Below are 13,508 nucleotides of genomic sequence, written 5' to 3' on the forward strand. Positions count from 1 at the left end.
TGCACCTTTTGCTTCTTAATGAATCAACACATAGGAGGAGCCCAACTCGAATTGGGCCTCTTTGACTATAATTCCAACTCAAATTGGGCCGACCCTACTTCAAATGCCAGCTCCATTGTGGGCAAATCTCTGGAATGGTACTTCTTGGTTCAGCTACATCCTTTGGGCCAAAAAAGAACTGTTTCGGTTGGCTGGGTTCCTCCGAGGGAAAACTTTGTGAAACTTAATATAGATGGAGCTTTCAATCCATCATTGGGTACAGCAGGTGCAGGGGGTATTCTACGCGATCACCTTAGCAGATGGCTAGGAGGTTTTCACAGCACCATTATAGCGACCTCAAGCTTGATGGCAGAAGTTCTAGCCTTGCGTGATGGACTTCTGTTGGCAAAAGCAGAGAGTGTGCAGAATTTGGAAATAGAAACTGATGCTCTAGGACTTTTCCAGCTCTTGCAGGATAATCAAATAGCAAATCATCCCCTTGGTAATATTTTACTGGATTGCAAGTCTCTAATGGAGGAGCTTGAAGTGGTGTCGATCAAACACATCTACCAGGAAGCGAACCATTGTGTAGACGCGTTGGCAAATGACGCATCTATTTCGGTGGGAGATTTCTATATCTACCATTGTATCCCTAATTGTATTGTTAATCTACTTCATGCGGATTTGATAGGGGTTGTATACCCCCGGATTGTAAACGCTATTTAGTTTTTAATGCAACTTTTAGTTACCACAAATAAAATTAAAAAAAATAGGAGGCAGCCAAAATAAGGGCATTCTAAGAGCTTATATTGGTGCAATCATCATCTTTCTTCAATCTAAAACCATCAATTGGTGCCATCACTCTCACTTCTGCTCAAGGTGAATAGGTAAATTTTCCTACAGTATGCTAATCAGTCAAGTATTTTAACCCATTGACGATAAGTTAAGATAGCAATCACAAGATTTCCTTGGATGATTCATAAAATAGAAAGACAAAGGTACATGACCAGTCATTTGATCCTCGAACCCCTTGTACAAACAGCAAACAAGTGAAACATATAGTGTAATAGACCAAAAGTGGTAGGTCTGCAGCTGAATTAGGTTGAGCTTTCTCCCACCGTCTCATCCTTTTGCTTTAATTTCTTAGTTTATCTTCACTTAATAAGGTCACCCCACTTCCCAACAGCTCAACCACTGCGCTGGATGTTTTTGGTCAATTAGCTTGGTAAGTGTGATAAAGTGGAAGTCTCAAGTTCTTGCTCCTCAATGGGTACACATATTGACGGTGGACCAAACATACTCAACACCACCTGCAACCCACAAAAGAAAACTGCATGTTGAATACCACATGCAGACGATAGATAATAGAAGAAACTGTGGCAGTAAAATTCGATTGACTTACAGGCAAAAACACAAGCCCATGTAAGAATCCAATAAGAACCAATGCCAGGTACATTTGAAAGTAATAAACCTGCAACGCAAAAGTATCATTTGAAATTCTCAGAAGTGAGGAGCAAATAAAACATAATGATAGAGGGAAGGATCACCAGACCACAAATAATTCTGATTTTGCGAAGCAAAGGACGATGACTCCAACTAGCTTTGTCAGCGTAATTCCACTGGAAAACACAAAAGAGGAATGGAAGGTTACAAACTAAAAACAATTGCGAGATAACAATACTAGTGTAATTTGGACTCAAAACACATGCACTATGGAGAATTACTATGTAGACAAACTCACGTTGTTATACAGAACAGAAAAAGTGAACAGTAATGGGAAAAGAGCATTCAACTCTTGCATCTTTTCAGTCTATTTTTTTTGTTACAGGGAAATTTGGATGCCATTTGTCCTGAATATAGCTCATACGTTAGCAGGTTGCAACGAATTTCAGTGATCTTGGCCCCCGATGTTCAGAAAGAGTTCTATGGCCACGGAACAAAAATTGATTCCAAGACAGAGTTCGAAAAAAAGATTCTCGCAAAATATCCAGGAACAGCTGAGAGAATTCAGCCTTTGATGGGGCAAAAAGATGAGTTCTGGGAGAAATTCCACTAACCAATAAGTCATCTTCACACGCATAAGAAGATTTTCGTCCCTTCAATCAAGCACAAAAGATCAACTCAATTATTCCTTTGTTGGCACTACAACCCACGTGAGGCTACGGATCATACACCATATTGATTTGAGATATGAAGATATCAGCCAAGCATCAGACATCCTCTGGATCATCGACTTGCATATTGTGCCAAGTCAGTATGGCCAGGGCTACCTGCCTAAATTGATTAATTAAGGATATCCTATGGGCGACCTTGCATTTTCATGCTCCTCTACTAAGAGGTCCACCATGTTGATAGGAATCGGCAACAAACTTCTAGTAGTTTTGAGGGTGGTCATCCGGCAGGCCTCCGCCATTTGGCACATTCTTAAGCAACCAATGTCGTACCACCACCAGCAGACTCCCAACTCCAAGTAAGCCTTGCAGGAACCTTCAACTATGCCCACGTTTCTTCGATGGGAATGCGTTTCCGCGTTCCCGTCAGAGGAAACTGCAAGAAACTCGTTCCAATGACGACGGGAACTCATTCCTAACCTATACGGGAACTTACACCCAAAAAAATGGTTAAGAGACTTACAATTAGAGTTGCAATTGCTACATTTAAAGTTGTTTTGTTCTTGTAGATGTGCACATCTGATCTTAACCTTCTAGAGTTATAATAATGCCTTTAACTTTTACGCCTACTTATTATGCAGAATAACTCTATTCTGTAATCATGTGCTATGATAAAAATATTGAAATTTAACTAGAAACTCATACTTTAATAATATTTTACGTAGTAGAATAATATTTTCATTTTGACATTTAACTATATAAAAATCTTTAAAAATATTTATAATTTTAATAATTTTCCTAACCGATCCCAATGGCGCTCCCATCCCGCTCCCGCTTCGTGCCCGCCCTAGGCACCTTCAGATGAGCAAGTTCGCCTCTGGCAATATTATTAAAAGCTTGGGGTAATAATGGATTTCGTTTGAGTGCTTGAAAATAATATTCCAAATTTAAAATTCTTAATATTTCTTTTGATTGGCTTGAGTGTGTTCAACACTTCAACTGCCTTTAAGCGTAGTTCACGCAATAGCTCTAGTTGTGCTAGAACAGCTCTCAGAAAAGTCTCTAGGAGCTCCACTGATCAAAACCAGAGTTAACAAAGAGACTTTTGCTTCTATAGGAGAGTGAATGAAGGTCAAATTGCAAGGATGGAAAGTAGTAAGCCCACCCCAAGATGAGTGCTCTCCGATTAATATTACAATTATTACAAGATATCTTTATAACAATATATATCATTTTATTATATTTTATTTGTTTTCCAATTCTTGATCGGAACAAATAGATGTAGAAAAGAAATCAAATTGGTTTCCTAAGTTTCCTTAGCTGTCAGTGCGATCAAAGTGAGTAAGAGCTATATAGAGAAATAGTCACTCATAGATGTGAATCGAAAAAGCAAGTCCGCATTTTTTTCTGAATTAAGCGGCACCTCAGCTCTTGATAAGTATCTAGCCAAGGATACATCCGACCAATGATACATCCTTCTCCTTGGGAGGGACATCTGGATGAAGAGTATATTTTCAAACAGAAAGGGAGAGACCGGCCTAGGAGGAAAGGAGCATCCTTGCAAGATGCCCGCCCAAGGTGCGATTGGGCACTTCACCATCCTGATATGCCCTCCAAAGGTACGACCAAGCACCTCACCATTCAAGAACTGGCCTCCTAAATAGAGACAGGATGCCTCACCTCCAAGGATATTTCTCGACTTGGCCTTGCCTACTTTCCAGAGAGCCACCTCCTATGATACACTCTGAACTTCACGAGTCCACAAGAAACAATCAAAGGCAACTCCAACACCATCCTAGGCCGAGATCAGGGCCTTAGTACCTCGTTTGGGACTTAAGGACTAAGGAGGCAATGGTTTGGAAGCTAGAAAAGAGGGTTTGCCAAGGAGAAGGGCGTTGACCAACATCCGACATTCTGAAAGATGTATCACACCTACCATGTGACACCTCGGAGCCCATAACATACCTACCGCCTGACTTGGCCGTATGTTTATGGGCCTCCACATATGACCAAAAGGTCTGAACTTCAGACTCGTAGAGAAAGACATGTAACCTCCATTCTGCCCACCAATGAGGTTGAGCCGGACAACTCTCTCTCTTCTCCCCCAAGGCTCATACAGAAGGAAGGTTTGACACCAGGAGGAGACATGAATTGAACATACATTGATGGCACATTGAGAAAACATTACTCACCTTCATCCCGACGTCCACAGAGAGTCAAAAGATTCACCACCCCTTTACAAGGCATTTGTACAATTAAACTGACAATGTTGGGTCCATGGCTGGCCAACTTTTGTTTGTTTGGTTACTCCTTGGATTTCATGAAAGTTCGAAGGTAATAGATCATCATTAGATGCAGCAGAGTGCACATTGGTGATAACATAGTTGATGGATAATCCTTGGAATTTACAAAGGGTTATTCCCAACGACAACGCTAAAATAATACCAATGCGGCAACCCTAGTATTTGAGGTCAATGCTATATTTCCATTTGAGTATTACTAATCAATCTTCTTTATTAAGCATTTCTGCCAACAAATTTGAATGTGATGCTCATCTAACCACTCGTAAATGAAAAGGTTGTAACAAGTGGCATATAAAGTTCTAGGGAAGGCCTGGTGATTAACCTGAAGACAGAAGATCCCATGGTCCGCAGAGCCTCCTTTGCTCGTTGACTCCTATCTCCAATGCTTACCTGCAAAGAGGTGAGTTTGTCAACCTAATGACTGGCTTGCGTAACAAGTCTTGTTGAAAGCTGTACGCCGAACAGTATAGTGTTTAATTCGTTATCACAAGAAGTAATAACTGCAAAATTCTTGGAATAAGATACAAACAGGCTTAATACTCACAGAGAAGGCATGCGATATGTGCACACAGAACTCAACAGCTATCCCAATAGACATTATGAGGTTCACGACAGAGACAGCATTGAGTTGGATACCCAGAATTGCCATTACACCCTGCAAATATATATCAGCAAAACTTCTGTTAACCCTTTTCTCTGGACATATTGTGCTATAATTACATACCACAATAAAGATGACATAAGAATTCCACAATTGCTTAGAGTAAGTGCAATCTATTCTTGTTAGGAAGAAGATATACCATAAGGTCCACAACAATCATGGCCAGGACAAGAACAATTATTGCTGAACTCCATAAACTGCATTTAATAGGGAACAAGAGAAATCAACCTAAGACTACATTCAACGAAGAGAAACTTACCATAAGAGAGCAATTCTTTAATGTCTATCAAAAGAAAACTCGGCACTAAATAAAATGTTTGAAAGAGAAAGCAAACCTGGAGGTGATTACTAGGCAAACAACAAATACAGCGCCTGTCAAATCATGAAATTAGATATGCAATAATTGCTCAATACACAACACACAATGGCATGAAACCACTCACATAGTCAAAACATTAGTGCTAAATGATGATGGACAAACTTAATGAAAATAAACATCTATACGCAATAGAAGACAGGCTAAATGATGACAACTGGTTATTTGGACAGAAAAGAATGCCAGAATCTATCAAAACAAAGCTAAGATTCCTGAAGATGTGCCGAGGAATATGGAAAAGGATGCTAGAGACAAGAGTAAGCTCATGGATGCAGTCGAAAATATGTATCAGAAGGTTCTTTGTCTTCCTTGGTACCTTTCAATAAAGATTCTAAAACAAACTCTAGGGCAGTTCTGTTTCAGCTTGAGGTGTTCTGTATTTTTGTTTGGCCTATATCGACTTGTATCCAGGGGTATGCCCCTCTAGCAACTTTGTTTATTTTGTTGTTTGGGCAATAAAATTCGAACTTACCTAAAAAATGACCTGGATTACCGTCTGTGGAAGTTGAACGGTCGTTAGATGATACTTCATCTGATGATGATACAAGGAAGGCGTACGGTAACTTTTATCCGTTGAGCAATGGCCCACACGGAATTAGTACACAAACAGAAAATCCCACCAAGAAAAGCACCTTCAACCAGAGTACTTGTTGCATGCTCTCACGTTCAGAAACTTCCAAAAATGTATCTAATGAAATTAAAATTTTCATATCACAGGCTCAAGACCTAATAGTTTTTCTCTTTTACATTCCTATAGAATTAAGATTGAACAGGTGCTATATCCCTTGCACAACAAACTCGTAGTGCTCAACGGTCCAAAGTGAATTATATAAGCAGAAAGAGCAAAACAATTTCCATCCAATACCTTTACACGAAAACTAAAGATGATTTCATAGCAAGGTCAGAAGATGCAAAGCAAGAAACAATACTGTCATTACTTGGGGAGGCTGTATATACCAAATAGCATGAGATAAAAACTGTAAGATTACGGCACGAAAAGCTTACAAGATGCATTCAAAATAAAACAACAAATACTGTCCTGTCCTGTCTACCGCTCCCACACACCAGCTAAGGGGTACCAACTGGGCATTCTTCTTGTAATTATTATCTGTTACTTGGTCTAAACTATGGAGCCAAAGTTACCATGTAGGAACGATCAAGGGGCTTACTAAGGGTTGCCCTATCTATAGTCACTTCTAGATCTTTTGGTATATTTATTTGTCTCCGTAGAACCACAAAATGAAATTAGTATGTGATACAGCAGGACTTAAGAGCAGCATGGAAACAACAATTCAAGAAGTAATGGAAGTAAAACAAAAGAATCTTGCAGCAATTTCTATTAACTAGGGGACAGTAAAATAATCACATAATTGGAAACTCCAATCATTTTCTTGTGGAGGGAAATGGGTCTGTACTGTACGTTGAAGTGGTGTAAGAGTTCAAATACAAACCAAGTGCTATAGCAATGTCGATCACAGCTGTCTCCCATATGTTCAGATATTGTTCAAAGAAAATATAGAACACCGAATAGGGAAAGATTTGCATCTGCATATCAGATAAGTACAGTAGGGTGTTAAAACATATTCCAAACATAAAATGAACAAGACAAGAACATACTGTCAGCCAAAGAGGAATATTATCTGCAAGACTACAACAATGATTAAGAGCTCAAGAGATTGGACTTGACACAAAAAGATAATTGCTGGTATGACTTATGAAGGTCTAAAGGGGTCCCTAAAGACTGAGCTTCAATATACGATAAGAGGCAACCCTCCTGAAAATCAATGTTCTTTTAGACTCAGAAATAGCCCCAGCCCCATGTCATTTAAGTAAACAACACTAAATCTTGAGGTTGATTACTGGCTCTACTCTTTGGCTCTACCACATCCATTGAATTAGGCCATGAGTGGGTCAATCAAATGCCTGGTGCATGGTTGTACTTTCAAATAGGTTCTACGAATGATGTAGGACAAAATTGAAATAGTGCAATGGATGTTTGAAACACAAAAACCATTTGGGGCTGTGAACAACAGTAGATAGGAAAAGAACTCTCGGCCTCACACCTAGACAACCTTAGGCATCACACCTAGGGCCTCTTTAGCATCACAGCAAAGGATAGGATTGCATCATACAATCTTGAAATGAACCTAATAGCTGCATTTGGCGAATAGAAACTTGTGGTTAAATGTATCTAAGTACAAATGCATGTAATATATTAGACTTATATCAACCACCAAACTGCCCATTGCATTAATATGGACTGCATCAACGAATCAGTGCCACTGTGATTCTGTGAGCCTTGAAAGGTAAAAAACCAACTTTTAAGCCATAACAATTGAATAAATACAAAGGCCAAGCACCTGGTCTAGAAGATTGTTGGACACATATTTCCAAAAAAGGGAATAAATCATAATGAACGATTCAACTAATTTGATGAGAATTGATAACACTGCACAGAACGAGGAAGAGAAAAGCTAAGAAATGAAAACATGTCGAATATGGAAACCATCATAGTCCAACGCCCAAATGGGTGCCTTTGGCTGGTGTAGATTTAGCACTTTCTATGTTCTGTAGACATATAATTGCAGATAGTCTAAATCTCACAAGGACAATAACACCTTCGTGAAAGCCATTTTTTTCCTGCAACTGCAACAGCTATAAAGAAATTCAAGGACAATACTATAATTAACATGTGAACCTTCAAAGAACCAGAAACTCTGGAACTGAACTCTCGTGCAGCACGCAATGAATTAACAAAGTCGCTCTGGAAAAAGGACAAGCAGTTTAAAATGAGTACACCATTCTTTGTGAGTGAAGTTAAGAAAATCATAAGAACAATGTATCTGTATATAGATTCCATACTTGTTTCCTTAGTGGCGTATGATACGTTCGAAACTCAGACGCATGTATAACACCACTCTCGTAACCTGACAACAGGATAAAAGCACTTGGACCTTCATGCAATGGAATTTACCCAAAAAACAGTTTCAAAACTAAATCACATGTAGCATAGATTGTTTCATCGGACTGGTTATCTTAGGATAAGGTACGCATGTATGCACAGCAAACATACCGTTCAGATCCACACTGCTTGTGTAAGCCCCATGGCCACCCTTTGCACAGTCAGCAGAGGGCAGCGCGTTGAGGAACCATGGCAACTTCTCTCTGAATTGTGCTGTAGATGGACGGCCGCTATCCAAATCGGAGTGAAGGAAACACTGGAACAATTGCAAAATAGTAGTTGTGGACAGCTCTGTTTGCATTATTTAATAAGCATTTGTGGTTTAATTGAAAGATAAGACCATATATAAGTGCATCCCAGCCTACAAAGTATGTTCAGGAGAACATTGTCATATGTTTCCAACTGCATATATTCTGTATATGGGGATGAACTTTATCTATTTATGCACATAATCAAACATATAAACCAAGGGGACCTTACAGTTGTACAATCCTTGCATACTCCCTCCAAGTCGCAAGAACCTTCATCTGGTGAACAGCAAGGAGGCTACAGAAAACAGAGCTAGGTTAAAGAAAATTGGTTGGTCAAAAGTAAAGATTCGAATCGGCTGGTTCGGATATGAAATGAAACACCAATTACGGACAACTAGAAGTCATTTTAGGTTTGAAATACAATCATCGCACAAAGGGTTCACAAGATGAAACTGAACAAAGTTGGTCCATCGCGAAATTCAGCACCAAAACATCTCAAAACTGATTATGTGGTAGCATGATGCAATAAACTTATTCATACTCCTGTCTTTTTTTTTCTAGGGGACCATAAATTAGAGACAGATATAGATGCTTGAGAGAGAGAGAGAGAGAGAGAGAGAGAGATTATTAACAACGAAGGACTTTTACAAAGAAAATAAATCAGTAACGAAAGACATTCCTGACATTTGCCTAAGCTGCAATCCACCCGCCAATAACTCCCACGATAAACAGGCACTAACCTGGTCATCAGGGGGACAGTAGCTACCATCTAAAAATTTTCGACAGCAGCCAAAGGCCTCAGGTGATAACCATACGAGAAAGTCATCAAGCCATGAGGCAGCTGGCTTGGCAATGTATGTTGATTCTGGTATGGAAGATGCCCTTGAAATCTGCACAAGATTAAAAAATAAGTCGCCCCATTTACTCTTTGAACTAAGAAAAGATGAGTTTAAGTGCAACTAATTACAGTTGCTGACTAACCCTCAAGAGATGCTAAAGGGAGATTTAATGTGTTCAAGTCCATCATCAATCACTTTATTACAATTATCCAAAAAGAAACATTCTGTGAGAAATCAATGACTAAGAGAACAAAAGAAATGGGAAAAAAAGAGGGAAAGAAAAAGATGAAGAATTGTATCATTGCTCTATGTCTATGATACAGCGAAAAGGAAAAGGAAAATAAAACTTACAGATGCGGGTTTTCAAGGTTGATGCCAAAGTGATAGTGGCTCAAACAAATTCTGGTACTACAAAGCTTTTTCTGAAACTGCATAATGACTACCATTTTTGGTTTCCCTCGTCCAGAATACATTTCCAATCCACTTTTATGCTTCTTTATTCCTTCTCAATGCATTTTTCACAAGTGTTTCACGCTTCATTGTTTTGCTTCTTAAACAAATTTTGTTGCCTCATCTCTAATTACTACAGACTGTTAAAGCATCCAACTCAAAAACCAATTGGCAACGAGGGAAGAGGCTGCCCTGGCTCATATAATGGTTTTCGAGATAATAATTAACCGATGTGCACTCCCCCGTACGTGCGACCCCCGACTTGCAAGTGGAGAGGTCAACAAAGGATCTGGAACATACGGATCATAATGAAACAAAGTGCAACTATGGCACAAACAAAGGGGAAAGCCTCTAAAAACCTAGCTCTGATAGCATGTTAGCATCCAACTCAAAACCAATCGGCAATGAGGGGAGAGGCCGCCCAGGCTCATACACTAGTTTTAGTGTGGGTTAAATTCTTTAAATTTGGTTTCGTAATCAAATGTGAAAATCCTCAACAAGCCCAGCAAGAATGTTGGAGAAATGGAATACAAACTTGGTAAGATGAAAAAATTTCCCCCAACAGTACTTACCGGTAAAATAAACTTTCAAGTACTCTACAAGTTCCATACACTAACTGGTAAGTTTTGCATAATAATAGTGAAATCGGGGCATGTTACATAATACTTTAGATACTGAAGGAAAATTTTCAATAAGCCCTGTTAGAATAGTTAGTCTTTGTCCCACATCGGATAGTTGGAGTTATGTAATAAGTCACTAAGTAATATAAATAAAAGCTCTCTCTTGTGTTAGGGTTAATTAACACCCTAAACACTTCTTTCTCATTCTCTAAACAACATGGTATCAGAGCGGGATTTTAACCTTAATCCACCACAACCCTTGCCTAAACCCTAGCCTCTGTACATAATCCCTAAAATCACAATCCAAATCATAGCCTCTGCCTCAGATCAAAAAAAACAAAAACAAAAATCATAGCCTCTGCCTTAACCCTAACCCTCGCTCACCAATCACCATCCTCCGGGTACTGTTCATCGCGGTTACTGTTCATTACGGGTCCTGTTCACTGCTGTTACTATTCATCAACACTGTTCATCACTGATTTTCAACTCTGGTAATGGTTTTCTAACTTCGGTAAGCCTTTGGTTTATGGGTTGTTGTTTTGGACCCGTTGTAGTAATCACTTGGTATATGTTGGTGATGTTACGGATCTGTCGTGCTTGGTACTTGGTTGCTGATGCTGTTGGTTGAGTATGGGTTCTTGATTAGTTATTTTTTGTTGATTCTTATTGGTTGTTGCCTCTTCATTGTTTGGTAAAATGTCTGAGCAAAAGTCTGATTCTGTTTCTAGTTCTACTAATGGTGTGGCTCGTTCTTCTCGATTTCGGGAGAGGTTGTCTATTACCTCTACACTTTTGAATGGCAAAAATTATGCTGTTTGGGCCAAAGCAGTTGAAGTTTATTATTTGGGTGAGACACTATATCATATTTTGACTGATGACCCTCCCGCAGCCACTGCTGCCACATATGGGGCATGGGTGTCTGAGGATGCCCGGATTCGATCTGAGTTATGGAATAGTATGGAAGACCATATTTCTAGCACATTGGTCTTCTTACCTACAGCCAAACAAGTATGGACACAGGCTCAAGAGATGTATTCTGGTGTTAACAATCTCCGTCGCGCATATGATCTTCATCGGTCCTTCTTTTCTATCGCACAGGGTGATTTATCCTTGGAGTCTTATTATTCCAAGTTCCGCGGTATCTGTGAGGAGCTCAATATCTGTGAGCCTATTTTTGCTGATGTTCAGGTTATGAAGCGCCAACGTGAGCGTATGCAGGTGACTCGGTTTATATCTGGTGTGTCATCGACTACTTATGGTCCTATTTGTAATCAGCTTTTGGGGTCTCGAGATTTACCTTCTCTCAGCGAGGTTTTTAGTCGTCTTTGTCAATCTTCTGTATCTGTGCCTGTGCCACCTCCCGATCATTCAGCATTAGCTTCCGCTGTATTTGGTGGTTCTGGCTCTTCCTTCAGCCGTGGCCGTGGTCGCGGCCGTGATTCTGGATTTAGTGGTCGTGGTCGTGATTCTGGGTTCAATGGGGATAGTGGTCGTGGTTTTGGTCGTGGTTCTGGTGGTCATGACTCTGGTTTTGGTACTCGTGGGGGTCGCATATCCGGGGGAGGTAGCCGTGGTCGCGGCCGTGATTCCAGGTTTTGTACTCATTGTCGGGGAACCAATCATACGGTGGAGTTCTGTTATGAGCTTCACGGTTCCCTCAGGCTCATCAGGTTGCTATCTCTCATGATGCTGGACAACTTACTCATTCTTCTGCCGACAATGTGGTGACTATCTCTGCGGAGGAGTACCAGCGCCTTATATCATTTCAGTCTCCAGCTGCGGATTCTTCCTCCACTGCTACGCTTGCTCAGAAAGGTCCATCCGCTGCTTGTGTTGCATCTTCCTCCACTCCTACTCCTTGGGTTATCGATTCTGGTGCTTCTGATCATATGACTGGTACTTCTACTCTGTTTTCTCACCGTCAGTCTGTTGGTAAACCATCTCATGTTACCTTAGCAGATGGTTCTACCACAGAACTTACTGGTTTGGGTTCTGTTCCTGTCACTTCATCTCTTATTCTGGACTCTGTGTTACATGTTCCTAGTTTTCCTTTTAATCTTATATCTGTTAGTCAAGTTACAAAGTCCTCAAACTGCTCCATCACATTTCTTCCTCATGGTTGCGTGTTTCAGGATCTCAAGACGGGGAGGAAGATTGGTGGGGGTACTGAACGTGGAGGCCTATGTTACTTTGCCAATGACATTTATCCTGCGTCTGCTGCCCTTCGGTCATCAGTATCACCATATCAACAACATTGTCGTCTGGGTCATCCTTTTCTTTCCAATTTGAAGCGTCTAGTTCCATCATGTAGCAATATTAAAGATTTGCAATGTGAGGTCTGTGAGTTTAGTAAACACCGTCGAGTGTCTTTTTATCCTAGGATTGAGCGTCGTGTGTCACGTCCTTTTCAGTTAGTACATTCGGATATTTGGGACCCTATTCATGTTCCCACTATCACTGGTTTTCAGTATTATGTTATTTTTGTAGACGATTTTTCTCGTGTTACATTTCTTTATCTTATGAAAACGAGATCAGAATTATCTTCTGTTTTTAAGTCGTTTTATACCGAAATAAAGACTCAGTTTGATACTTGCATCCGTATACTTCGTTCAGATAATGCACGCGAATATTTTCATAATGCTCTTTCTCGCTTTTTTGATGATCATGGGATACTTCACCAGTTTTCTTGCGCTCGGACTCCACAACAAAATGGGGTTGCTGAACGTAAGATCAGACACATATCTGAGATTATGCATGCCATATTAATACAGATGCAAGTCCCTAAATCTTATTGGAGTGATGCTATTCTTACAGCCTGTTACTTGATTAACCGTATGCCCTCCACTGTTCTTGGTGGTCAGATACCCCACAAAGTTTTATTTCCTGGTCGTCCTCTCCACTCATTACCCCCTCGGGTATTCGGGTGCACATGTTATGTTCATGCGCTTGATCCTGA

General features: G+C 40.1%; 2 protein-coding genes across 5 annotated transcripts in view; both read right to left on the reverse strand.

Annotated features, from left to right (window-relative positions):
* LOC131307759 (SEC1 family transport protein SLY1) overlaps positions 1 to 13,508 on the reverse strand; it is an 83,669-nt gene that overhangs the window by 60,821 nt on the left and 9,340 nt on the right. The gene's annotated exons all lie outside the window — the stretch shown is intronic.
* The window catches only part of LOC131307755 (uncharacterized), a 36,072-nt gene continuing 23,423 nt past the window's right edge, over positions 860 to 13,508 (reverse strand). For all 4 annotated transcript variants that reach the window (XM_058334421.1, XM_058334422.1, XM_058334423.1 and 1 more), the window contains 13 exons: positions 9,384 to 9,533; positions 8,873 to 8,938; positions 8,504 to 8,648; positions 8,293 to 8,357; positions 8,129 to 8,194; positions 6,882 to 6,975; positions 5,390 to 5,426; positions 5,194 to 5,251; positions 4,938 to 5,048; positions 4,716 to 4,783; positions 1,532 to 1,598; positions 1,382 to 1,450; positions 860 to 1,289 (listed from right to left, as the gene is read on the reverse strand). In XM_058334421.1, the coding sequence (XP_058190404.1) occupies positions 1,197 to 1,289; positions 1,382 to 1,450; positions 1,532 to 1,598; positions 4,716 to 4,783; positions 4,938 to 5,048; positions 5,194 to 5,251; positions 5,390 to 5,426; positions 6,882 to 6,975; positions 8,129 to 8,194; positions 8,293 to 8,357; positions 8,504 to 8,648; positions 8,873 to 8,938; positions 9,384 to 9,533 (1,089 nt within the window). In that variant the 3' untranslated portion in view covers positions 860 to 1,196. The remainder of the gene's footprint in view (positions 1,290 to 1,381; positions 1,451 to 1,531; positions 1,599 to 4,715; positions 4,784 to 4,937; positions 5,049 to 5,193; positions 5,252 to 5,389; positions 5,427 to 6,881; positions 6,976 to 8,128; positions 8,195 to 8,292; positions 8,358 to 8,503; positions 8,649 to 8,872; positions 8,939 to 9,383; positions 9,534 to 13,508) is intronic.

Source organism: Rhododendron vialii, chromosome 11a, assembly GCF_030253575.1.
Source record: "Rhododendron vialii isolate Sample 1 chromosome 11a, ASM3025357v1".
Lineage (NCBI taxonomy): Eukaryota > Viridiplantae > Streptophyta > Magnoliopsida > Ericales > Ericaceae > Rhododendron > Rhododendron vialii.